The sequence below is a fragment of the Oncorhynchus keta genome, chromosome 17, assembly GCF_023373465.1.
Source record: "Oncorhynchus keta strain PuntledgeMale-10-30-2019 chromosome 17, Oket_V2, whole genome shotgun sequence".
Classification (NCBI taxonomy): Eukaryota; Metazoa; Chordata; class Actinopteri; order Salmoniformes; family Salmonidae; genus Oncorhynchus; species Oncorhynchus keta.
This window is the reverse complement of record NC_068437.1, coordinates 10,201,070-10,228,987: the sequence shown is the minus strand read 5'-3', so window position 1 is coordinate 10,228,987 and position 27,918 is coordinate 10,201,070. Positions and strand designations below refer to the sequence as shown.

At 41.1% G+C, this 27,918-nt stretch overlaps 2 protein-coding genes and 2 long non-coding RNA genes across 5 annotated transcripts; 3 read left to right on the top strand and 1 right to left on the bottom strand.

The window, feature by feature from the left end:
* The first annotated feature begins 923 nt into the window (after positions 1-923).
* On the top strand, positions 924-6,007 carry LOC127908188 (uncharacterized). The gene is made up of 2 exons (XR_008066244.1): positions 924-1,073; positions 4,133-6,007. It is a non-coding gene; the product is annotated as an uncharacterized LOC127908188 (long non-coding RNA).
* Positions 1,069-18,499, bottom strand: LOC118396214 (cation channel sperm-associated protein 2-like). Of its 2 annotated transcripts, XM_052465436.1 has the most exons (11): positions 17,465-18,499; positions 17,052-17,120; positions 14,864-15,036; positions 12,273-12,434; positions 7,458-7,582; positions 6,967-7,145; positions 6,559-6,658; positions 6,282-6,308; positions 6,039-6,124; positions 4,099-4,257; positions 1,069-2,635 (listed from the first exon to the last, which is right to left on the bottom strand). In XM_052465436.1, the coding sequence occupies exons 1-11, from the start codon at positions 17,826-17,828 to the stop codon at positions 2,604-2,606; spliced, it is 1,476 nt and encodes a 491-aa protein (XP_052321396.1). In that variant the 5' UTR covers positions 17,829-18,499; the 3' UTR covers positions 1,069-2,603. The 2 variants fall into 2 exon arrangements, with proteins under 2 accessions (XP_052321396.1, XP_052321395.1); XM_052465435.1 differs by having other exon boundaries at positions 1,069-4,257.
* Positions 11,097-14,988, top strand: LOC127908189 (uncharacterized). Its single transcript, XR_008066245.1, has 3 exons — positions 11,097-11,200; positions 12,281-12,450; positions 14,867-14,988. It is a non-coding gene; the product is annotated as an uncharacterized LOC127908189 (long non-coding RNA).
* A 382-nt stretch (positions 18,500-18,881) lies between the features above and the next one.
* On the top strand, positions 18,882-27,877 carry LOC118396396 (protein disulfide-isomerase A3-like). The gene is made up of 13 exons (XM_035790574.2): positions 18,882-19,179; positions 20,178-20,256; positions 20,448-20,565; positions 20,684-20,791; positions 20,928-21,057; positions 22,263-22,379; positions 22,680-22,805; positions 23,076-23,258; positions 25,580-25,688; positions 25,954-26,082; positions 26,173-26,252; positions 26,384-26,441; positions 26,589-27,877. The coding sequence occupies exons 1-13, from the start codon at positions 19,046-19,048 to the stop codon at positions 26,691-26,693; spliced, it is 1,476 nt and encodes a 491-aa protein (XP_035646467.1). The 5' UTR covers positions 18,882-19,045; the 3' UTR covers positions 26,694-27,877.
* Positions 27,878-27,918: the final 41 nt, after the last annotated feature.

The following is a 27,918-nucleotide window of genomic DNA, read 5'->3' as shown; positions in this document are numbered from 1 at the left end:
CCCCATCCACACTGAAGAGGCTCTGTAATGAACCAGGGATAAAGAGAAAGTTAACAATTAAATGTTTTGTATTTAATTGAAGTTAAGTGTCTGACATGTTGGAAAAGATTAAAGGTCTACAATTTGTTTAATTTGTCAACATTACATTTTTATTCATTGATTTACTGGCCACCATTACTGTGGTTACATGTTCAGTATATGTATTGACCAGCAAACCCACTGCAGCCTTCCTCACTAGCTCACTCTCCATCCCTGCTTTAGACAATTAAGTCTCGTACTTTGCCCTTTTCCTTTATGGTTGATATTAACGACGAACTGAGATATTATCTGTCTCTCTCCTATTGTGTACCACTGTTAAATACTGTGGAAAAATAAATAACAGCGAAAAAAAGTACTAAGAACTACCAATTATTGTAGATAAATATTTTTAAAAAGGGTAAACACTGGACTGAACCCCCTAATTGTCAAACTAATATTAATGTTCAACAATATAGAAGATGCATGACTAGAGGTTATGTAATATAGGTGTATATCCACTGCATGATTCTTAGGTGTGTAATTGACATGACCAAATTGCAAATTTCAAAAATTCATGTAAAACCATGTGAGATAAAAATGGACAAACTGTTGTCCATGTCTGTGTGCAATATGTAGGGCCACTGAGTGGACATTCTGAACCCTGTTTGAAGTCACTAGATCACATGACCAAGGAGCCATTGAAATTCTACATTTTAAAAAATTGTATAGATTGTATAGATGTATATGGACAAGCTAAATGGTGTGCAATGTGTCTATGCTATCGGGTTAGCCACAACCAGTTTTGAAAGTGTTAGGAGTAATGGTTAGAGAGCTATTGAAATATTATTTTTTAAAATTTTATTTGTCACTATGTTGACGGTCCCTAACTATTGTTGGTGGACGTGAGGAAAACAACAGGCGAATATCCGTTGAATATCCAACCTGAAACTGCCTTTACCTCGGTAAGATATACTTACCAAGGCTCTGGCTATCTGACGAGAAATACCCCGCCTTTCAGACGGGCTTTAGGGCTTCTGGAGTGGGGGAATAATTTGGTGAGTAAAGAATATTGAATAAGCGCCGTAGGTTACCGAATGATCAGCCACAATTTTTCGGGGCATTGACACTACTACATCTTGTCGAAAGCGGTTGCCGAAAAACAGTAGGCTTTTAGGGATGGTATAATGACCTTCCTGACGAGTAAATCATTTAACCTACTGAATCGGACGGGACTAAAATGACGGATGTGGTGATTTGTGCTCTTACACGTTTACATTAACCGAGCTCCCCCAGTAAAAAAAAAAATCCCGTCTGAATAAGGCTGAAATCATGGAAAGAGCAGGTGTTCTTGTTTCGTATACTCTGTGTATCTTTTGATTCAATTCCTTTTCCCCAATACTTTCACCTATGTAGGGAACGTACAATCGTTCATGGGAGGAAGAGTTTGGAATCGAGATCTCCGATATCACCTGGCATTCTGCAATTGACAGGATACACCCATCCTCTATCTGCATTAGACATGATTTACTAAAGTTTTCAAGTATTTCATTGCCTACACTTTTGCAGGAGTAGACCTGTCAGATTGTAAACAGAAATAGACTCAACCTACTCTAGATGCCATCAGCCAACCGCCACTCTGTATCACATGTACTGGTCATGCTTGACACCAGGTCCATTCTGGTCCTCTATCTTTGAGACTTTCTCATATATATGCAATAAGATAATTGCCCCAACTCAATTTTGTCCCTATTATTGAGGCGCTCCCGAAGGGATTACTTTCTGCATTACCCAAGCAGAGGCCATAGCCTTCTTGTCCCGTCTGGCCCGCCCACTTATTCCTTTTTTTAAGTGGAAACGGGACGTTATGGCCCATCTTAAACTGGGTTAGTGATGTTATGGCCCATCTCAAACTTGAGAAGGTAAAATATTCCACCCGTGGCTCCTCTCAAAAGTTTTCTAAGGTCTGGCAGCCATTTCTTGACTACTTTGAGAGTAGCCTCTGCGCTGAGAACTTAATGTAGCCTTCTTTTATTTAAATAAAACCCCATTGTTATTGTCCACCAGCTATTGCATAGGACATTACCAATGTAACCTTGATCTGTCTAGGATGTCACATGTCAATCTAAGATTGCAGGGAATAACCTTAAGGAGAACTGTGGTGGACACGGTCCATGACCTCCCAGGGGACTCAGTGACACTGTGTAAGAGTGCCCCCTATTACATATTGGGTGGAACTGTGAGACCATTCAAGTTGACTACTACTAGGAATAAATATATTTGACCTCATTGCCTTAGCCTGGCATCCAAACTGAGGTGAAGTAAAACAACGGTGTGCACAGCATTCAGTATGGTTTAACCAGGCTATCGTTGGCTCTCTCTGCCCTCCACATCAGCTTTAGTTCTCAAGGGTGAACTAGATGACTAATTGAACATGGACACTGACAATTTGTAAGTCGCTCTGGATAAGAGCGTCTGCTAAATGACTTAAATGATGAATAAATGACAATACTGGGAAGAAGAAAAAAAACATGTTTTATTTTCTTCAAAATATGGTGGCTCTTCTGAATAGATGTCGATGTGGGGTCCTATGAGTCGTGCAGGTTTAGCAACGCCTGAACTGTGTCAGAGAAGACAGAGAGAGTAGGGAGAGGGACAGAGCGAGAGAGACAGAGAGAGTAGGGAGAGGGACAGAGCGAGACAGACAGAGAGAGAGAAAACATTTTTGACTCAAACATCCTGTAGGTCTACTGTGTCTATTATGTACTTTACAATGAGGTTCTAAAATGAGGCATACTTATTACATGATTAAGGCATCTGGCAAAAACACATGAAACCTATTCAGAAGTGTTGTTGTTGTTTCAATAGTTCAGACTCATTTCTACTAGTCTCGGCTACCAAGACTATTGCCAAGTGCATAGTCTCAAGTGGTTTCCTATCCCTTTCTCATCTTGTGGCGGTTGAATCAGAATTAGTTGGGTAACATAGATAATTAAGATGTTTTATTTGCATAATATGCTCATGTGAGATACTTGTCATTAGAATGTATCCCTTTGGACAATAGTGTTGGCAGTTGCACTTTTCCCTCAGCTGGGTCTCAGTCACTTGGGGCCCAGAGAGGGGAGAAGTCAGGCTTGTCTTTCACATGTCCCTGGTGCTATGCAGAATATCAGAAAGGGAAGAGGACAGAATGGAACATTGTCTTCATATGTGAATGTGTCTTTACCAATTCTTAAACCATGTGAAGGGATGGCGTGATTAATGGGGAACCAATTACTTGTCTCCACAATGTCTGTGCACCAGTCACTCCCTCCTTTTCCCATTGGGGGGAGATGTATGGCAGCGTCTGGAAACATTGTATGTCCTCTCTGATCTATCCTGGGATAGTGTATGACCTAGAGGCTCACTCCCCTCAGTGAGCTTGTCCAGGAGTGGGGTCAAGAGGGGGTTTACTAGAGATGGGAGTATCTAGAGTTGGCAATTGATATATGCCATTGGATGAGTTGGTGTTTTTGTACTATGAAGTACCAGGAATGAGATTAGAACCTTGTCGTATGGACCAAACTGAGCGATAATTTATAGTGACTGTTATCTGGCTAAGGGATACTCCTTTGTCAATTATAAAGTCACTTTGTGAAGAGTTCCTAAGATCTGTGGTTCGTCATGTAGGTTGAGAAGGGTGTATCTTGGCTATAAAAGATCTTTGTAATTTTCTGTAGCCACTCTCAATGGTTCATTAGAAATAGTGAATTGTTGAAAGTCAAATGCTATTGCAAAGCTTAATTATTATTAAAGATGTAGTTTAAGTATAACTCTGACTGGTGTGTGAAGTTTGTCTCTCTCTCCTCATTTGGTAAATCAGAAATTAATCCACCACAATCTCCTTCATCAGCACTCAGTGCCACCTCTAGCCTTTTGGGGGCCCTACGAGAGATTTGGTTGGGGGGGCCCCACCCCCTTGCAAAACCTTTTAGTCTCTTCGCCATCTAAATACAGTCCTGGAGGGGACGACTACTACTACTACTACTACTACTACTACTCCTACTCCTCCTCCTCCTGCTCCTCCTCCGTGTGATTCCTTACCTGCTAAGTTCTGCAGCCTCTTCCTCTCGTCCAGGTTGTGCTGGAGAACCTCCAGCAGCTCAAAGTACCTGAAAAGGGAATCCCGGGGCCAGGTGACCTTCTCGTCCTCCTCCTGCTCCTGCATCACCTTCATATTCTCCTCCACGTAAGACTCCCAGTCTAACAGAGAGGGGTAATACGAGTTCATTAGGGCATGAAACAGAAAAATGCTGTAAAACTGTTTGCAGCAGAAAACGAGTCCAGGGATACCCTCTCTGTTTCAGTTTGTTTCAAGTTTGGTGCCTTTATGATGGCCCAGATGGCCCAGACTACTCTTTTAGAGTGCATCATAGTAATGAGATCTCAGTGTCCAGGGCATGTTGGTATGTTCACTGTAATTCTTAACAGAATTGATGTACTGTACCAAATATCATCACAAACTCCAAATGTACTCCCTATGATTTATTGGGTATCACCAACATTTTGACACAAATTTGGTTCTTTGGAAGTTGTGGGAATGTGTGTTTTTGGTTTCAGATTGGTTTCCAGGAACCGAGCCCTAAGTTTTCTGACGGGTAAAACTGAAAGTTTAAAAAAAAAATATTCCAGACTGTTATGGGAACATTAATTTTTTTGGTTGCAGGGAGATTCTGAGAACATTTCACTCGAGTTTCTGGGAGGTTTTATTAACTCTCTGAGAATGGAAATGATAGTTTATTTGAAGGTAATTAAAAAACATTCTCTAAATGTCATGAAAGTTTTGTTAAGTTATTAGTGAAAGTTTGCCAACAATCACAGTAGGTGTGATCTTGCACACACTTAACAAGCTGGAGGATTAGAGAGTTTTGTTGATGCTGAGAATGTAATGTATATGTAAATAACATTCTTAGAGCGTTCTCTGAAAGTTACTTAAGTTTCTGTATTTTTTCTGGAAAGTTTTCTTCATGTTCTGAGAACAGAATTTAGAGCTTATTGATGGTAATGTTTTTCGTAACATTTAGAATTCCATTTTTGTTTACAACATTCCCAGAATATTACCAAGAACGGACATAAAAGAGAACCATACACTCTCGGAAAGTTCTGAGAAAATTGCTTAAGTTACACCGTTTTTGAGAATGTTCCCAGAATGTAGTCAAAATATTGCATTAAATAGAACCACATGGGAACTTGTGCAGAATGTTCTGTACTGAAATTCCCACAGAAGACCGTTGTTTCTTAACATTGTCTGAACAATTTGAGAACATTCCCAATGTCAAACCATTTAGAGAACGTTCTTCAAATATTATCCAAATGTAATTAAATGTAACCATGTGTTAACTTTTAGGAATCGTTCTGTTAAAGTAATGAAAGAGTTTTTTTTGTCAAGTTCCTTAAATGTGCTGAGGATGTTCCAAAGCCAAGCAACTATCCTGCACCATTCACAAAACGCTGTGGGGAAGTTGTATGCAAAATAACCATAGGACAACCTCTAACCTCTCAGCTCTAAGAAACGTAGGGTTCTTAGAATGTTCTTTGTTCTGTGACAAAATAAATTGCTCTTTTGTCTCATTGCAGGATCGCAAAGAAATAGTCCCTATTCAAAGTATGATGAGTTTATTACGGTGTCCCAATGGTGGTTAGGTTTGAAAATAACCCACTGTCACGCCCTGACCTTAGAGATCCTTTTTATGTCTCTATTTTGGTTTGGTCAGGGCGTGAGTTGGGGTGGGCACTCTATGTTTTGGCCAGGTATGGTTCTCAATCAGGGACAGCTGTCTATCATTGTCTCTGATTGGGAACCATACTTAGGTACCCCTTTTCCCACCTGTGTTTGTGGCAAGTTGTCTTTGTTTGCGGGCGCTAGTGCCTTTAGCAGCACAGTTTGTTTTGTATGGTTTATTTTTTTGTTTTTGTTGGCGTCATTCTTTAATAAAGTAATATGTACGCTGCACCTTGGTCTGCATCTTTCAACAGCCACCCACCTTTTTCTGGAATATTAGATCTTGTAAACTGTAGTAGATCCTCAGTGGAAAATGACTCTTCACCATCCTCTGCCACTTTGCTCAGCCTAAATGTATATTTGAATATATTAGACCTAACCTGAACTTTTTTCAATTGTGAATTTAAATGAAACTAATTAAATTGTGTTGACATCATTGTTTTATACATTTTACGATATGACAGGGACGAGAACGTACATTAAAGGTTATAAGAAACTGCCTTACCCGGCGAATTTCGAATGACTTATCCTCCTACAAAAAGAAAAGAAAAACACATTTCTCACGGTATTTTTCAAAAGACATTTCAATGACAACATATTTGATCTAAACAAAGGTAATATATTGGGTAGTTTCTCACATATTAGCCCAGAAAGTAATGGTGAACATCAAAGACATTCTATCTTGAAAAAGATAATACTGTTTCATTTCTTTACTGTAACGCTACATCTTATTAGCCAATCACACCGGTCTGAAGAATCCAATAGAACATCTCCACACTCACCTGTTTATGATCTCAGCTTTAAAGAGATCAGCTTTGGCCTGGATCTCAATCTGCTGTACCTCTTTAGAGAGGTCACTCCGGATGGCCTGGAAGTTATTCACTGGACGGACAAAAAGGAAACAGACAATTAGGTAAAAAATCTGAGCATTATCACATTAGCATACCACTTAGACTGCATGCCCAGTAGTATTTATGCAAGTAGTATGGACATGGGAACAGTATGATATAAAACCCTTTTATATCCAGCTGGCCTTCAAAGTTAGAGAACTTTTTAAATTTCCATTTTAATGTGAAATATCTAGATAAAAGACAAAAGACCCACAAACAGTCAAGTCTGAGAATATGAAAAAAGAAAATGAAATAGCTAAATGGATGCGCTTTATCAAAGCATTACGGGGAAGTACCTACCCATAATACCCACAAAGATATTGCGGAATACGAAGGAGCCTATGAGGAGCCAGAGGATGATGTATAGGCCACATATGGCTTTGTCCAGTTCTGGAACTTTGCGGGTGTCGGCGAGCAGAGCGTACCAGTGATCCATGGTGAAGAGGATGAAGAGGGTGATGAAGGAGTTGTAGATATCTCTGGGAGGTGATGAAGATTCATGAAAACGTGTCAAAAATCTTCAAAGATGTAACATGGCTGTCGGTTTAGTTCCTGAACTGAAATGGATTCTGACTGGTTGGACTCTAACCTTATCTGTAGTGTTATATCAAGTGTTTGCATTCTACTCTTGAAGCACTCTTAAAATGTGTGAGATTTAGGAAAATGTGATGTTTCTCAATGACCACTGTTCACATTAATATTATCTTATCATAACTGTGAATGAGAGAAATACTACTGTTAAATACTTCCAAAGAAACCAAGCTTTCATAGTAAGAGCAAATGTCACACACTTAAAGTTCATATTGTAGACCAGGCCCTCAATGTTGGAGCGAGTGTAACTCTCGAACAGGATGACTCCAACCACAGCGAAGATATAAGCAAACACCAGCAGCAGTAAGAATATGAAGGTCATAGCCTGTAAACACACAGAGATATTTTGTCATCCTTCAGTAGAATAGAATAGAGGCTCTTCATAACAGTGGGACCATTTCTATGTTCCATGAGGTCACAAAAGGACCACACATGTATACAGGTATTATTAATCAAATCATATGTATTACATTCGCCGAATACAACTGGTATAGACTTTACAGTGAAATGCTTGCTTACGAACCTTTAAAAATAATAACACAAAATAAAATAGTAACTAACACGAGGAATAAAATACACAAGAATGGCACTATATACAGGGAGTACCAGTACCAGATTAATGTGTATTTGAGGTAAATACACTGCATGACCAAAAGTATGTGGACATCTGCTCGTCAAACATCTCACTCCAAAATCATGGGCATTAATATGTAGTTGGTCCCCCCTTTGCTGCTATAACAGCCTCCACTCTTCTGGGAAGGCTTTCCACTAGATGTTGGAACATTGCTACAGGGACTTGCTTCCATTCAGCCACAAGAGCATTAGTGAGGTCGGGCACTGATGTTGGGCGATTAGGCCTGGCTCGCAGTCGGTGTTCTAATTCATCCCAAAGGTGTTCGATGGGGTTGAGGTCAGGGCTCTGTGCAGGCCAGTCAAGTTCTTCCCCACCGATCTCGACAAACCATTTCTGTATGGACCTTGCTTCGTATACAGGGCATTGTCATGCTGAAACAGGAAAGGGCTTTCCCCAAACTGTTGCCACAAAGTTGGGAGTACAGAATTGTCTATAACGTCATTGTATACTGTAGTGTTAAGATTCACTTCAGTGGAACTAAGGGGCATGGCCCAAACCATGAAAAACAGACCCAGACTATTACTCCACCACCACCAAACTGTATAGTTGGCACTATGCATTAGGGCAGGTAGCAATCTCCTGGCATCTGCCAAACACAGATTCGTCTGTCTAACTGCCAGATGGTGAAGCGTGATTAATCACTCCACAGAACGCATTTCCACTGCTCCAGAGTCCAATGGCGGCAAGCTTTATGCCACTCCAGCCTACGCTTGGCATTGAGCTACTCGGCCATGGAAACCCATTTCATGAAGCTCCCGACAAACAGTTCTTGTGCTGACATTGCTTCCAGAGGCAGTTTGGATCTTGGTAGTGAGTGTTGCAACCGAGGACAGACAAGTTTTACGCGTTACGTGTTTCAGCACTCGGGGGTTCTGTTCTGTGAGCTTGTGTGGCCTACCACTTTGCTGCTGAGCCGTTGTTGCTCCTAGACGTTTCCACTTCACAATAACAGCACTTACAGTTGACCGGGACATCTCTGGCAGGGAAGAAATTTGACGAACTGACTTGTTGGAAAGGTGGCATCCTATGATGGTGCCACGTTTAAAGTCACTGAGCTTTTCAGTGAGGCCATTCTACTGCCAATGATTGTCTATGGAAATTGCATGGTTGTGTGCTCGATTTTATACTCTTGTTAGCAACGAGTGTGAATGAAATAGCCAAATTCACTCATTTCAAGGGGTGTCCACATTTTGTATATATAGTGTATGTACATAAAGGCAGGGTAAAGCGACTAGGCATCCGGATAGATAATAATATGAGTAAAATAAAGAGTGTGTGAGTATGCGTGTATGTTTGTGTTGTGTCGGTATCCATGTGTATGTGAATGTGTGGGAGAGACAGTGTAGTGTGTGCTCCCTCTCCAGCCTTTAGGTCACCAGGCTGCTCGTTATGGCTCACACCTTTCACCATCATTACGTGCACCTGCGCGTCATCAGACTCACCTGGACTCCATCACTTCCCTGATTACCTTCCCTACATATGTCACTCCGTTTGGTTCCTTCCACGGGCATTATTGTTTCTGTTCCAGTGTCATGTCGGTGCCTTGTTTGTGTTTCTTGTTTTGTATTTAGTTGCGTTTATTTATTGAAACACTCACTCCATGAACTTGCTTCCCGACTCTCAGTGTACTAGTTATAGAGTGTGTATATGGTATGTGCAGTGCATTCGGAAAGTATTCAAACCCCTTGACTTTTTCCACATTTTGTTATGTTACATTCTTATTCTAAAATTGATTAAATTCATTTTTATTGCTCATCAATCTACACACAATACCTCATAATGACAAAGCAAAAATTGGTTTTTAGATTTTTTTGTGCAAATGTATTACAAATAAAAAACAGATACCTTATTTAAATAAGTATTCAGACCCTTTGCTACGAGACTCAATTGATCTCAGGTGCATCCTGTTTCCATTGATCATCCTTGAGATGTTACTACAACTTGATTGGAGTCCACCTGTCATCAATTAATTTGGAAAGGCACACACCTCTCTATACAAGGTCCCACAGTTGACAGTGCATGTCAGAGCAAAAATCAAGCCATGAGGTCGAAGGAATTGTACGTAGAGCTCCATGACATGGGATTGTGTCGAGACACATCTCTGCGGAAGGGTACCAAAACATTTCTGTAGCATTGAAGATCCCCAAGGGCACAGTGGCCTCCATCATTCTTCAATGAAAGAAGTTTGGAACCTCCAAGACTCTTCTTAGAGTTGGCCGGCTGGTCAAACTGAGCAATCGGGAGAGAAGGGCCTTGGTCAGGGAGGTGACCAAGAACCCGATGGTCACTCTAACAGAGCTCTAGAGTTCCTCTGTGGAGATGGGAGAAACTTTCAGAGGGACAACCATCTCTGCAGCATTCCACCAATGAGGCATTTATGGTAGAGTGGCCAGACAGAAACCACTCCTCAGTAAAAGGGACATGACAGCCCGCTTGGAGTTTTCCAAAAGGTACTTGAAGAACTCTTAGACCATGAGAAACAAGATTCTCTGGTCTGGTGAAACCAAGATTGAACTCTTTGGCCTGAATGCCTAGCGTTACGTCTGGAGGAAACCTGGTATCATCCCTACGGTGGGGGATGTTTTTTAGTGGCAGGGACTGGGAGACTAGTCAGGATCGAGGGAAAGTTGAATGGAGCAAAGTACAGAGGTATCCTTGATGAAAACCTGCTCCAGAGCACTCAGGACCTCGGCGACGAAGGTTCACCTTCCAACAGGACAACGACCCTAAGCACACAGCCAAGACAACGCAGGAGTGGCTTTAGGGACAATTCTCTGAAAGTCATTGAGTGTCCCAGCCAGAGCCCGGACTTGAACCAGATTGAACATCCCTGAAAATAGCTGAGCAGTGACGCTCCCCATCCAATCTGACAGAGCTTGAGAGGATCTGCAGAGAAGAATGGGAGAAACTCCCCAAATACAGTGCCACACTTGTAGCGTCATACCCTAGAAGATTGTAATCACTGCCAAAAGGTGCTTCAACAAAGTACTGAATAAAGGGTCTGAATACTTATGTAAATGTGATATTTCAGTAAGACATATAATATTGCAGCTTCTTCAAGTCTCTATAATAGGAGACTCTGGAACGAAGCTCATCCATTTTATTCTCGAGTGCCTAGAAATTTGCCAATAGAACAGACCGGAACGCCTTTCAGTTTTCTCTTTGCCTCAATTTCCCCAGGACTCCACCTCGTCTCCTGCGTTTACGCCCGCAGCGTTTTGATAGCCCATGGAACAAAGAAATATGGTCCAGTATGAGCAGTGGAACAGCTGAGTCTGAGTTGAAGTCGTATTTGAAGTTGAAATCGAGGTTAGTAACTGTCAATCCGATATCCAGAAGTGCTTGGCAGTCATATGTCATAATAGTATGTCTAGAAGTTGACCATGTTACCTGCCTGGGGCCTCATTTACAAACCAGTGTAAATGTCTCACTAAAATCTGGCGTACGTGGAGATTCTATGATTTAAGTGCACAACAAATTATTGGGATTCATCAAACTGTCACACACAACATATACGCATGTTTTCATTGATACATCAGACACATACCCGCCTGAAAAACGTCATCCATTCACCTTTTGTGTTGACAAAAACACTCTCATTTGCTGTACAATTTGGACATGCTGGAACTGGGCCATGAGCAGAGTGTTTAAATCCTTTGCAGTGACTTTTTCAAACCAAAAACGCATGCCATCTATAGCGAGTGCCAAATACTGGCCGCGCATTCTGGAGGATTGATTGCCATTTTGAACCATTTCCTACCTAATTACTTTCGAGCATACTCAGGCTATTGATTGAGAGATGGATAAATGTTAGCGTCATTTGTTGTGTAGAGGATATAAACCAGTCATGTCAGAAAGGAGAGATGCCCTGCAATACGATTATGATTTAGGACCTATATAATACAAGTAAAAGAAACATATTAGGCTAATTGCTGCTACGCGATATACTTACAGCAAATGCATGTTTTATCATTAGGCCTACCTTTTAATGTTTTTATTAGTCTACTCTTTTTATATTTCCTGTGCCTCACATTTCCCACAAAATAACAATATTTGCTTGCAATACAATTGATCAACCACTAGAAGTTGAGCGTATGCATGAGCTGAGCTGTACCGTGGAGATACTCACACTTTCCTGTCACGTTCCAATTGATCAATGCCAACCTTTGCGAGAAAACTGGCGCGCAAGGTTGAGTCCTTTTCGTGCACGCGCACCTTTGCAAAATGTGTCATTCATGTTTGTCCTACTCCCAAAGTCTGTATCACTCAGTCTCTAACTGCACAATAAATGCTGACACCAAATGCAGTGGGAGTGTAAAACTGTTGGATCCATAGACATAGAATAAACAATTATACTGTATTTCTATGGTTTGTTCCCTACCTTGAAAGCTTTGGAGATGGCCAACACGATAAGGCGGATCTGCCTGAATTTGGAGATAATTTTCAGGGAGCGGAGGATACGGAACTTCTTTAGGAGTGCCACAATCTCCAGGTCGTCAGTGTCCACCCCTTTGAAGACCTTCACGATCTCTGGTATAACAGACTGGGGGAGGAGAGAGGTAACCTGAGTACTGTAACTGGGATTTGGACTTGTATGTACAGTGCCTTCAGAAAGTATTCACATCCATTCACGGATTCCATTTGTTGTGTTACAGCCTGAATTCAAAATTGATTAAATATATATTTTTTCTCTCTCACCTATCTACACAAAATACCCCATCATGACAAAGTGAAAACACGTTTTTAGAAATTGTTGCACATTTATCTAGAATGAAATACAGAAATATATAATTTACATAAGTATCCACACCCCTGAGTCAATACATAGAATCGCCTTTAGCAGCAATTAGTCTTTCTGGGTAAGTCTCTAAGAGCTTTGCAAGCCTGGATTGTACAATATAAAATGATATAAGCTAAGTCAAGTTGGTTGTTGATCATTGCTAGACAGCCAATTTCAAGTCTTGCCATAGATTTTCAAGACAATTTTAAGTCAAAACTGTAACTTGGCCACGCAGGAACTTTCACTGCAACTCCAGTGTAGATTTGGCCTTGTGTTTTAGGTTATTGTATTGTTGAAAGATTAAATAATCTCCCCGTGTCTGGTGGAAAGCAGACTGAACCAGGTGTTCCTCTAGGATTTTTCCTGTGCTTAGCTCCATTCAGCTTTATTTTTTATTCTGAAAAACTCCCCGGTCCTTAACGATTACAAGCATACCCATAACATGATTCAGCCACCACTATGCTTGAAAATATGGAGAGTGATCCACAGTAATGTGTTATATTGGATTTGCCCCAAACATAATGCTTTGTATTCAGGACAAAAAGTTAATTTCTTTGCCACAATTTTTGCAGTATTACTTTAGTGCCTTGTTGCAAACAGGATGTTTCTGAATATTTGTGTTCTGTACAGGTTTCCTTCTTTTCACTCTGTCAATTAGGTTAGTATTGTGGAGTAACTACTATGTTGTTGGTCCATCCTCAGTTTTCTACCCTCACAGTCATTAAACTCTTTTACTGTTTTAAAGTCACCATTGGTCTCATGGTAAAATTCCAGAGCGGTTTCCTTCATTTCTGGCAACTGAGTTAGGAAGGACGCCTGTATCTTTGTACTTACTGGGTATATTGATAAACCATAACTTCAACATGCTCAAAACGATATGCGACGTCTGCTTTCTTTATTTTAACCAATAGGTCCCCTTCTTTGCGAAGCATTTAAAACCTTCCTGATCTTTGATTCGTCAATGGAAAACCTCCCTGATCTTTGATTCGTCATTGGAAAACCTTCCTGATGTTGAATCTGTGTTTAGAATTCACTGCTCGACTGAGGGACCTTACAGATCGTTATATGTGTGGGGTATGGGGATGAGGGGTTCATTCCAACATCATGTTAAACACTATTACACACAGTGAGTCCATGCAACTTAGTATGGTTTCTAACTCCTCTAGCTCCACAATGAGATAGGGTGCAGGCCAGGCAGCAGGATAGGGTGCAGGCCAGGCAGCAGGATAGGGTGCAGGCCAGGCAGCAGGATAGGGTGCAGGCCAGGCAGCAGGATAGGGTGCAGGCCAGGCAGCAGGATAGGGTGCAGGCCAGGCAGCAGGATAGGGTGCAGGCCAGGCAGACTCTGTCTCGACCTTTAAGTCTTTATTGAAAACTCATATCTTCAGTAGGTCCTATGATTGAGTGTAGGCTGGCCCAGGGGTGTGAAGGTGAACGGAAAGGCACTGGAGCGAAGAACCACCCTTGCTGTCACTGGCTTACTGGTGCAATTACGTCCCTATGAGGAGTGCGTCACTTGAGTAGGTTGAGTCTCTGACGTGATCTTCCTGTCTGGGTTGCTACCTTGTTCCGGACCTGCTGTTTTCGACTTTCTCTCTAGTGCACCTGCTCTCTCTAACTCTGAATGATCAGCTATGAAAAGCCAAATGGCATTTACTCCTGAGATGCTGACCTGTTGCACCCTCTACAACCACTGTGACCCTGCTGGTCATCTATGAATGTTTGAACATCTTGGTCATGTACTGTTATCTCCACCCGGCACAGCCATAAGAGGACTGGCCACCCCTCAGAGCATGGTTCCTCTCTCGGTTTCTTCCTAGGTTCCTGCCTTTCTAGGGAGTTTGCAAGGCAAAGGGATTTTAATACTTATTGACCCAAGACATTTCAACTTTTCATTTTTTATGCATTTGTAAAAATGTCTACAAACATAATTCCACTTTGACATGATGGGGTATTGTGCGTAGGCACAAAATCTCAATTTAATCTATTTTAAATTCAGGCTGTAACACAACGAAATGTGGAAAATGTCAAGGGGTTTGAATTCTTTCTGAAGGCACTGTATGTGTATATCTACATAATGCATAGGCCTCTATGTATAGGTCTATGTATAGGTCATCTATCTACATAACATCTACAGTACATTCACATGGAGACAAGACATTATTCAATTATTTGCTGGTTTTGACTCTTACCAGCATGGTGACAGCAAAATCAAAGATGTTCCAGGTGCTTTTCCAGAAGTTCCAGAAGTTGTCCAACCACTTCAATACGATCTCCAGGAAGAAGATGGCCAGGATGCTCCAGTCCAACATTTCCAGAACCAGTTTCACAATCTCCAGCTTGGGGTCCATGTTGTCAAACACCTCTTGGGCAGAAAGAATAGTCAGGTTGCCAGGTCTGCTTGTTGACCAGCCAACAACAGTCAATGAGTTGGCTAAAGCAAAGATGAATAATTTGCAAACCTTAGAATACATTTTGAAGCTAAGAAAGATCTAAGCTCAGTGTTGATTACATTTTTACATTTTTTTTATTGCCAGGCAAAATAGTTTAGAGATTGGGTGATAGTTATTAATGTCGGAGGGGTTACCACCTTTGGTGCGCATGGGTAGCTTTCCAAACCCTAGGAATAGCACCCACGACGAAATATTTCAATGATTCCGCAATCAGAGTAGCAGAAAGATGCAGTAAGAAAGGATTGAGCAAATCAGCCCCAGTGGATTTTTAAAAAACATTAATCTTAAGCAAGGTGTCAAGCACATCTCAGTAGAAAGTTGTTGAAATTAAAACAAAGATTCAGTAGAAGTTGACTGATCTTTCATTGAGCCAACTGGAGGTTGGGAGAGGGAAGAGCGGTCGACTAACTGACCAGGGTCAGTTAAACCACCATTTCTTCCAAATAAAAAGCCTGCCGAGATAAAAGCATCGCTTTACTCATTTTTCTCAGTAATGCCAGTCTGACACGATGTGGGGAAGGAGAGGAATTTCCACGTTTCAGTGCATTAACTGTTTTCCCAAAATTCTACGGCTCACCAGCAGAGTCTGAGATAGAACTTAGAAAGTAGCTTGATTTAGCTTTCTCAATTAAGGAAGTGTATCTATTTCTCAATTGCCTGAAACACTGCCAATCAGCTACCGAGTCAGTTTGTCTGCCAGAGACAGTATAAAAATGGATGAAAAAAGTTATAGAGCCAGTTTAGGGTCAGGCATGCTGCCGATAGAGGAAAGCTCGGAGCAAAACATACAGTAGTAGCTTGAAGAGATACTCGGGGAGTTATCTTTTTTAAATTAATCTTCATAATTATATGAAGATCACAGTGTTTTGTTTCATATCTCTAATACGTGCAATGATCACTGATGTCATTAGCAAAACATTACTTGATGAGTACTTGTGGGAGCTATTTGTCAAAATTAGATTAATCAGCGAGGACTTTGCTGGGTTTCTTACATGAATCACTGTAGGTTTGGGGAGATTAGTTGAGTCAGGTTATAGCCCAGACAAATATTCTTCAAATGATCAGAGGCCATGTTAAGCCAATCCAGGTTCAAATATTCTAACATAACTAATTCAGATGACATAAAATGTTATAAATACTCGGAAATAGTACCAACAGCATCCGCCAATGCAGCAGGAGGGCATTAAATCCCTGCTACAAACAAGTTAGTATTTTGGCATAAAGCCACATCTATAAGCAAACACTCACACTTTTTGTGGATAGTGACACTTAGAGAACATGCATTGATTTCACATGTATAGCCACCCCTCACTCTTTTTTTCAGGATATCACACCTGAAGATGTTGTAATCCCCAATTCCAATGTCCTTATTCATAATCGAACCACTGAGCCAGGTCTTTGTGAGAAACAGAATATCAGGGTGTGTGTCATGCACCCAGAAATCAAGAAGGTTCATCTTTGACGTGACGTTAATGTGCAACAGCCCAAGCCCTCTAATTGATTTGAAAACCGAGGGGGGTATCCATTTGTGGAATTCACATAGGAACTAATAGCACTGGTCGAGCTAACGGCTATCTGCTGACAGAGTTATCACTGGAATGACAGTGGTATTCAGGGGAGTTAGAGGAACATAAATTAGGTTACTGACATTGAACACATAACCATTTCTATGGGAAATAACATTCTTTCCATGTCCTCTGTTGCTAACTATGACAGGGGGGACTGGAGCACTAACAGAATCGGACCGTGCACTTCGAAATATAGTAGGCATTCAATCTATGTAGTGAAACATCTTATGTCATATTGAAAATTGCAGTCAATGCTCATAGACCCCGGCTGTGGAAATATGGGGATGAAATGCATTACAAGTGTTAATGATTTATTTGACATTGACTTGATATGATGAGAGACTTTGATATTTTTTTACCTGCTTGTATCTCCAAGACAATGGTGTTCAGAATGATGAGGATGACAATGATATTCATAAATATTTTACCTGGAGAATTCAGTCAAGTAAACAGTACACTTGAAAGGAATATGTACAAAGCTATTTCCTGAGACAACACTTGTTCACTTGTAATGTTCCTATGAATAATCATGAAAAACATTGAAAAACTCTTGAGCCCAAACAACAAAAAAGACATACATGAGTCTCTACTAGATCACAAATTGTTTATATTTTTTAAATATATATATATATATATATATATATATATAGGTAGTTTGTTTAGGTTTTGTTTTGAAATGGCTTGCATCTATATGGTTAATCACTTTACGTCATTGCAGTACAACTAAAATTCAAGGCTTTGGTTTTCCATTCAGGACTGGGTGTAAGGATACTCTCTAGAATCCAGTGGGCAAACATGTTCAAGGGCGGATAGTTGGCATGGAGGTTCTCCAGTCGTCCCTGGCGACGGAGGTCCATGGTGATGGTGCTGCCCCTCTGGGGGGAGATCTCGAAACGCACTAGCTGGTGTGTGTCCTTCCCCATCAGGCTGGTGTAGTTCTCCTCGTCTGTCAAACACACACACACAGACAGGCAGACAGACAGACAGGCAGACAGACAGACAGACACGAGATAAGCATCCTTGTTATTTAGCAATGCCTTCTTAAAAACAAATACACACGATAGAATCACAGTATTCCTGTATTGTAAAGTGTAGGCCAAGCAGGACCAAAGTGTGTAATCATCTGAAGTAAACATACTTCTACAAATCTCTTCACAGACAAACACCTCTATTCTCAAAACAACTCAGGCCGGTTTCATTCAGACCAAATAGGAAGCTATGTCATTACTGTGGGCTACCTAAAACATCATTGGTGCAGTATTTGGGGCTTCCTCTCTGCTCCTCCTGTAACTGGTCCAGCAGGTAGAAGCTCTGGATGAGTTTGGACCTGACCACCTCTGCTCTGGGAAGGAACTTCTCATTGGTTGACTTGCCCCTCTCATCATGGCTGTTGTAGGAGGGAAGATCCATGGAGGGGGGCTCCTGGAAAATGACCATGCAAATTACGGCAATTGTTGTCAGTGATTAGAACCTGAATTTACAGTAAAGTTTTTAAAGAATTGCCATCCATATGACAATTTGGATAGCCATAAATTCACAACATGAAACAGTATTGTTAAATTATTACTTACCTGTGTCCCCATTTGTCTATATGAATATCGTTCAGCTAAGCAAAACAAAATAAGTTTGACATGATTTCACCAAAGCAGTTTGACATGACTGAAATGTTCTCTTCAACAGAACACAAATGTGTCATAAATCGAAATGGTATTTTACAATGTGTGACGTCACAACAGTGTAATCGTTCTACAACGTCATCTCTCACCTGTTATTACGTTGTCTGTACTCCATAAATCAATCAACTCTGTCAGGCTCTTAGTTCAAAATACTGTAGTGATTAATACATGTAAAAAAAATTGTATCATCTGACACAGAACATTTTTGTTTGGAAAGAAAAACACAATGTATAAATATTAATGAATAAGCAATGAACATTATAATGCATACTATTTTAATATCTGTGATTTTATATATTTCCCACAACAAATAACGTTCGTTGTACTGTATTTAGATTAATTGAACTCTGTGATCAATATTATCAGTATCATTTCTGCGATTTAAATTAAATAAAGGGGATGAATGGGGATTGGTAGTGAACAAGGAAATCATATGTGCCTGACTCTTATTGGCTGATTCAGACAGTATGACGCTGTTCAAAATCCAATGGTGAGATGCCACACTTTGTTTAGCAGCGCAGTCATTCACATCCTTACCATCTCCACTAATAGCCCTTTCTCTTTCTCTTTCCACAAGTGCCTCCAACATTGGGCCTAGCACATTATCACATTAGGAGGGTTTCCAAAAAAAACCGGCGTTTACATTTGAATTTGCTCCTCTTTTGGCACGTTTTGCAATGTTGAAATTGTTTTTTTTCATTGTTCTCGCCGGGGCTGCCCGGGCGAGTGATGTGATAGAATTCTCTGATGATGATTTCGACAGTAAAATTGGAGATCACGGGATGATTCTAGTGGAATTCTTTGCGCCATGGTAAGGTCTACAGAAACGCATAGTTAACTACATGTTGAGGCTAAATTGTTACAATTTTGTCTCCAGTGAATATATACTGTTAGCTAGCTCTACTGTCCACTAACTCGCGCAAGAGGAATACACACAATAAAAGAATAGTTAACGCTCTATACAATTGAATAGTTGACTCTGGCTGTCAACTAACTGTTAGCTAGCTGCTAGCTAACTATATGTATTAACGTTAGCTGGTTGAGGAAACAAACACTTTTCTAACGTTACCTACTCATAACATTTGCTAGGAAATGAATGTCAAATTGGCCATAGTGACCCATTTCTGCTTCTTATTTCTTATATGCACTTTGCTGGCTACATAGCGTTGCTCGTTATCAAATATAATATGTTATACTAGCTAGCTGGGTGTCTCAGAATGGACACAGTTAGTATGTAACTAAGTTGGCTACTTTGGATGTGGCCTGGCAAGCCACAATGTTTCATATACTAGAAAATTGAATTTTATTTCGTAGAGTTTCAGGTTGAGCATGAGTTTCCTCAAATGTAACTTGTTTGCCTCTCAAGCTTAACTTGGAGGCTATAAGCGAGCTAAAATGGGTTTAAAATCACCTAACGTGGGGGCTTGGCATACCACTTTTGTAACCTTATGATTGGCCAGTGAAGTTTGGGTGGCTACTCCTGATTGGTCCCCAGAACAGTTAGCAGGTTGTTCAATGCTGTCAAACTTGAACAAGACTTCATCGGGTGATCAGAACCCTCTATCCTTTTCAAGATAGTTAATATTTGATAACTTCATTCACAGATGTGTATTTGCGGCTGTGTTTTATTAAAACGTTAATTTACACCCATCCATTTAATCCATCACGGTGGTATCAAATTCATCCTGCTTTTAAAGCCCATCCATCCTCTAGATTTCAAACTAAGGTCTGAATGGATTATTAACGGCAACATAAGGGTCAAGCTTTTGTTTTACTGATCTCCGTTTACCTCACATGTGTGTCCCTTAGGTGTGGCCATTGTAAACGGCTAGCTCCGGAGTTTGAGGTGGCAGCAACACGCCTGAAAGGCATTGTCGCATTGGCCAAGGTACTTTAGTCACTTAATGCACCTACCGTTTGTACATTAAAATGTTACCTTTGGATTACAACCGGTTGTGTGAAATCTCCATACTCCTGTAAAGACAGCCATGTCTACAAGGTTTAGAAACTGGGTTAGTCACCTAGTTTGTGCTCTTTGTCACATTCACTAAGTAATGGCCACCTGTCATTGTGCTTTAGGTCGACTGCACGGTCCAAAACAATGTGTGCCAGAAGTACGGAGTTAGCGGTTACCCAACACTGAAGATCTTCAAAGACGGGGAGGATGCCGGTGCCTACGATGGGCCCAGAACTGCAGGTATTTGGACTTAACATGCCGTGTTAAGTCTGATACGCTTAGATACAAAAGCATAATAAATGCCTGTCACCTATTGCATGTTTTGACCAGGTATTTCAATGGTCTCTCTCTCTGTCAGATGGGATTGTGAGCCATCTAAAGAAGCAGGCTGGCCCATCTTCCGTAGAGCTCAAGACCGAGGCAGATTTTACAAAGTATGTCGGAGACCGTGACGCAAGTGTTGTGGGTAGGTTTAGCCTTTGGAAGTTGACCTCTTCATAAATAAACAAAACTAAATGACAGAGTAAAGTTTTTCTAACTCTTTCCTTTGTTGTCAATCATATTTGACTGTATGGCATATTTCCTGTGTCTGTCCTGTCCAGGTTTCTTTGCTGACGGTGGAAGCCCAGCCCAAGCAGAGTTCCTTAAGTCGGCCAGTGCCCTCCGAGAGTCCTTCCGCTTTGCACACACCAACTCTGGAGAGCTTCTCCAGAAGCATGGCGTGGAGGGAGAGTGAGTGATCCTCTTAACATTGTGTTTTCGCCACTTACCCCGAGGGTAGACCAGCTTTAACTTTGCAGATTGTGGCTTCTACCAATATAATTGTCTGTATCATTTCCAATTCCCCATATATTTGTGTGTTATTATTATATTTCCCTAACCCTACCACTCCTCCCCTAGTTGGAGTAAACTAATGCACAACAACACTTAGGCTTCTACTTCCAGCTCATACATACTATATACATTTTATAAACACCATATTTTACATTGTTAGGTTCTAATTCTCAGAGTAAAAAACTCAATGGACGCTATGAAAGCTCAACCAAGTTTATTCTTCCCAGAGGATCGATACAGCTGCATTAGACACAAACCTTTTCACACAAGCACTGATATTTAACCCTTCCTCCTAAGAGTGTCCAATTACACATCTGTAAAAACATTGTCTTTACTGCTAGGCAGGACACTAAGTGGTACAGGCAATTCACTTTTTATTTCTCCCTTAACGTGACCTGACCTGATCCCCCCCCATCACTAATCCATGGCTCTCGCTCCTTATCAATTCCTGCCACGTGATCGCTTCCCTGCACTCAATATTTCAATTGGATACCTGATATCATGTAAATGTTATACATTACCCTCTCTCCCTCAGTGACATGAATAAGTATATTTCATATTCTCAGACCCTGACAACATTAGTTATTTTGTTTGCTTTTAGTCTCATCCTTCAGTTACCCTCAACCCCTCCTATCTCTGAATACCATCCAGATGATTTGCTATATATATTAATCAGCTGTGATTCACTAAAGTTCTGAACCTTTCTAGGCGCATAGTTTCTACAGATTGTAAATTAAATGGAACAATTTTTGCTCGGAGCATGTGTGACTATGACTTTTCAAATCACCCAGTGGTGCTATTTGCAGAGTTGGCTCCAGGTAATTGTTGCAATTCTTCAGCCATTCCTGAACCTGTGACCAAAAACAAGCTACATATGGACAAAACAAATGATCTAATTATTGTCTCTTCACAGCAGAATATGCAGAGCTGGGATGCTTGTATCCCATATATATATTTAATTCCATTGGTTGTGAGAATTTTGTATACTTTATGTTGAAAAACTCAACCATTTTGAATCTGGTGTTTTGTTTATCAGTTCATAGATTATGTTTGAGTGTCCTTGTGTCTCTCGATCTGACTGCTTGTGGTCTGTTTTATTGCAGGGGAATCATTCTGTTCCGTCCAGCACGCCTCAGCAACAAATTTGAAGAGAGCAGTATCAAGTTCAGTGAGGACAAGTTCACCAACGCCATGATCAAGAAGTTTGTCCAGGACAACATGTGAGTTTTTCCACCTCAAAATGTTCTCCCTCGTGTTGCCAGCAGTAAAAAAGCATAGGCAGTTTGAATGGATTTTTGTTGTTGACGTATTTAATGAATTCTTGGGAGATGTATGGGCCAGTTAAGTCCAATTTCTCTGTGAAGAGCAGCCTTGTTTTTTTTTTTACAGTCGAGATGGATGAGATGGTGACATATTTTTAACAAGTTGTACATCTTTTACACTGCATTTTGGATGCTGACATTAATGAAACGAGTTGTACCTCTTACACTGATATAAAAAATAAAAAAAATCTCCATCAGCTTTGGAATGTGCCCCCACATGACTGATGACAATAAGGACCAAATGAAGGACAAGGACCTGCTGGTGGCCTACTATGATGTGGACTATGAGAAGAACCCCAAAGGCTCCAACTATTGGAGGAACCGGTAGGGTCCCTAATAAATAACACTTACTCCCAGGAAGGAACCTCCTTTGTATGCATTAGTGTATTTTCTCTAGCTGTCAGTTCCCAAGACTAAACTTGTACATCATTTTGTGTACTCTGAACTCTGGTTTCCTGGACACTGATGGGGAAAAGCATGTTCAATGGAGATTTTGCAACAGATTTGCATACAAGTGGACTCTTTGGGATCCATGACAAAATGTTCCAAAGCATTGTTGTATGAACCCAGCTCCCTCTCTCTTGCTGTCTATAGGGTAATGAAGGTGGCAAAGAGCTTCCTGGACCAGGGCAAAACGCTGAACTTTGCCGTGGCCAGCAAGAACAGCTTCAGCCACGACATCTCTGAGATGGGCCTGGACGCCAGCTCCGGAGAGCTACCCGTGGTCGGCATCCGCACTTCCAAGGGAGACAAATACGTCATGGCTGAGGAGTTCTCGTAAGTGTCACTCACCATGCAACTCAAAATGGCACTTCGGACATGGCATCTCTTAGGTTAGGGTGACGTAGAACTGGGCGAGTATAGACACAAATGCGATAAATTACGTAATTTATTTTTGGGGGAGTGCTAGAGCTGGGAGATATGGACCAAGTTATATCACGATAAATGTAACTTTTGCTCGATAACAACAAATACCATAACATTTAACTGACAGTTGCTTTGCATTACAAGCGGCAGGGCTCTATAGAGTTTTTTTGGAAAAAATAATAATAATAATTTTCTTCCCAGTGCCAAGACAACTGAGATGGTGGCCTAATGATTCAAAAAAGTAAACTATTTGATCTAGGAAATGCATCATTGATATTTTTATGTGCAACCTGTCAAAATAGGATCCAGAATAATCAATGTATTTTTCGGCTCCTCCGAGAATTTGCTGACGTCTTTGTGCACATTGGCCTAAGGGATGTATTATTGACCACCCGAGGAAGTGGGAACTCAAAACACTTAGCTAGATTGCTAAATCTAAAATATGGTATTACTGCTTAATTTCTGACTCTTATCAGTGAATGTAGGCTAATGTCCTACAAAAACATTGTCCAGCGCTAGGGCTAGGCTACTTGATGCAGGGCTATTCACTGCGAGCGATGTGCTCCACGGCACATCAAAACCATACCACTCTACAGCCTACTCCGGCTGTAAAGTGGCACCCCCTTGACTTTTTCCACGTTTTGTTGCAGCTTGAATTTTGTCCTGAATGCAGAGTGTTATGTTTGGGGAACATCTGCTACAGCACATTACTGAGTACCTCTCCATATTTCCCAGCATAGTGGTGGCTGCATCATGTTTGTGTGCCTGTAATCGTTAAGGGGGAGTTTTTCAGGATAAAAAAATGAACGAAATGGAGCTAAGCACAGGCAAAATGCTAGAGGAAAACCTGGTTCGGTCTGCTTTCCACCAGACACTGGGAGATGAATTCACCTTTCAGTAGGATAATAACATAAAACACATGGCCAAATCTACACTGGAGTTGCTTACCAAGAGGACCATGAATGTCCCTGAGTGGCTGAGTCAGATTTTCAAGCAGATTTAAGTCAAAACTATAGCAAAACCTGAAATGGTGGTCTAGCAATGATCAACAACCAATTTGACAGGGCTTGCCCATTTTTCTTTTCAGAAATCTTCAAATGTTGCACAATCCAGGTGTGGAAAGCTCTTAGACTTACCCAGAAAGACTTAATGCTGTAATCGCTGCCAAAGGTGATTCAAACATGATTGATTCAGGGGGTTGAATATTTATGTAATCTATTGTATACATTTTTTTTTTAACATCAATTTGATTTTTTCCCCCCCCCCATGAGTATTTTGTGTTGATCGTTGACAAACGACTAAATCCATTTTTAATCTCACTTTGTAACACACCAACATGTGGAAAAAGTCAAGGGTTGTGAATATCTTCTGAAGGCACTGTATGCTTGGGGTTCTCAAAATGCATCGCTCCCTCGTCTTTGTGCACAGTGGGGCGAGGGAGTGAGCGTCAGCAGCCGACAGGGACAGGTAGATACTGTTAACTCCAAATGACACAACAAGGTTCCAGTTTAACAAAGTTTACTATACCGTATGAACACACTACAAGGTAGCCATTCCACTCAAGGCTAGGTCCTTCAACAACCAAACTTCCCGTGCAGGTGTACTCTTGACAGAGCAGGCGCACTCTTGACAGAGTGATAGCCCCGTAATAACAGAAATATAGGAATACTTAAAACATGAACTTAACAGATACTTTCATAGCAGGAATCAACATAATGCATAGGCTATTACTGTTGACCAAATAATGGTTTTTAGAACAATCTACAGGAACGTTGTGGATCAAAATGACCAATGTAAGCCAAAATGCTTTGGTAAGAGGAAGACAATGTGGGTGTCTGTAATTTTTCGTTGTATCATTCCAGCTCTAGGGTGACAGAATGGTTAATGATTTAGTGGTTATGAGTTTATTGATCATACAAGTGCGACCTGTAATTTACCTAGAGAATTCACACGCACTAATCACCTTCACGTAACAGTGAGTACAACCTGCCATTGAATACCATTAACATTTCAAGCGACCCTTGAATGCTAAAAAGCACTTGGGGCTTTTGGAGCCAAATTTGTGACATTTAAACTCTGTGGCAAAGGATATCATGTACACTTTCCACCCAATATAGAAGCACTAATGGGTCTTGATGACCTCAGTGGAAGTAGAAAAGTCCTGTGTCTGGGTTTTATTTCCCCACGTGCTATTCCCTACTGATTCAGTCCAATGTCTTTGTCTTCCACAGACGTGACGGCAAGGCCCTGGAGCGTTTCCTGCAGGACTACTTTGACGGCAAGCTGAAGCGTTACCTCAAGTCTGAGCCCAGCCCTGAGAACAATGACGGCCCCGTCAAGGTGAGTCAGCACTTGAGACTGAAATTGCAAGTAGTTAAGGGTGGGTGCTCCCAAACCTGGGGGAGAAACACAGCAACTCAATGATTTCCAATGAGAGCAGTGTGTTGGGGGGGCGGGGAGGGCCTTAGGTTTATGTTGTGCTGTTTGAGAGATTCCCCTAGTTTATGCCATTTTTTAAAAAAAAGCACGGGTTTTCTCAAGGTTTGTCTGTGTAAACCATTCTCACCAAGGCTAACTTTTTTTTTTTTTCTCCTCTGTTCTCCAGACTGTGGTGGCTGAGAACTTTGACGCCATTGTGAACAACGAGGAAAAGGACGTGCTGATTGAGTTCTACGCCCCGTGGTGCGGCCACTGCAAGAGCCTGGAGCCCAAGTGGAAAGAGCTGGGAGAGAAGGTAAGGGCTACTGATTTTTAAATCTTGACTATGTCATGGCCATTCTACATTGGCACGTGAGACTAACCCTTTCCCTCCCCTACCTCACAGCTGTCCAGTGATCCCAACATTGTCATCGCAAAGATGGACGCCACAGCCAATGACGTCCCATCTCAATACGAAGTCAGGGGGTGAGTGCTAAGTCTTCCAAGTCAGAACTATTTGGAAAGTGCTTGACACACACAGGACCTACATGTCAAACAAGTCCCGTCTGTGTTACACCTTGATCTTCATGTTTCCCCACCCCATACCACTGTTTCAGATTCCCCACCATCTTCTTTGCTCCAGCTGGACAGAAAATGAGCCCAAAGAAATATGAGGTTCGTCCCGAGTATACATAACTTTAACCCAAGGCGTATAAGTTATCTGGCTCATGTAAGACTAAAAGGGTACTCCCACTTAGACCTCATTGTCTCACGTTGATGCAGCAGCTTACCTGGATTTGATGTTTTTTTTTTTTTTTTCAGGGTGCTCGCGAGGTCAGTGATTTTATCTCCTACCTGAAGAGGGAGGCCACCAACCCTCTGGTGGCTCAAGAAGAGAAGTCCAAGAAGAAGCAGACCGAGCTATAGAAGCTCAACTGGAGCCAACATTCCGAGGCGGGAAACACTGATGGAACTAAATTATATTCCAATTTTTAGTGAACTACAGAATGCTCTGAACCCTCCCTTGGGTCCTGCTGCTCTGGGAACACTGGAAGGTGGTGGTGGTGGCCAGGCCCTGCCTGATTTTTTAAAAATGTATGGAAAGAGGGACAGTTTTGAAATTGAGATGTATTTCCCCTGGTCTGTCCCTCTGATGCACTTTGGTTTGAGACCAATTTCCAGTCATCTATTGTTTAGTTTTTTTCTGAAAGTGGGGTGGTTATGGTAATTTTATTTTTAACCACGTTTTTGTACATTTTGGAAGGATTGGGAATAAAAGGCCCACAAAACAAAATGCATGTTTTTATTTGAATTTATGTATCTGTTTTCAGTCAGGTGTATAGAACATTATTAAGCTGTGTATGACCTTAGTAGTAGAATAGAAAGAACATATAATTCATTGAGGAATTTTATGGTAATTAGGATCTAAAACATATTCTTCAAAACCACAGAGGACCATTCTATAGAATGTTGCACTTTTAATGGGAGTGTTTTTATAGCTTACTCCTTGACCTAAAAGCATGCTCCATGGAGATACTCTATTGAAAGGGTGTTTTAGTCCAGGAATAGGCTTATTCTGTTTCCAGGAAACCAGCCTTGATTATGAGAGTGCACTCTGGTGTCTTTGGAACTGGCCTATCTTTTGTAACAAAGTAGAGTGTAATGGTTTATTTTCCTCTTGTGAAAACAGTTTGCTTTGCAGATGTTGCTGTGTAATGTCATTGATCTTTGAGCAGAGGTGTGAAATTCTTCTGTGACCACTGATTCATAGATTAAGCACCTGAATGGTTAAGAGCAGGGGTAATTGAGTACTATATGAGAAGGTATTGTCACTTTTCCTAGGTGGCAAAGGTCTGCCTACAGACCGCTATATCGAACTGCTAATACAGTTTGGGGTGGCAGGTAGCCTAGAGGTTAGAGCGTTGGGCCAGTAACCAAATGGTTGCTAAATTTAATCCCCGAGCTGACAAGGTAAAAATCTGTCGTTCTGTACCTGAACAAGGCAGTTAACCCACTTGCGCAAACTAGCCTGTCATTGTAAATAAGAATTTGTTCTTAAATTACTTGCCTGGAAAATAAAAATACAGGACTTGTAAAGGCCCAGTGCACTACTATTGTGAAACAATATTTTTGCCCTAAAATATGTTGTATT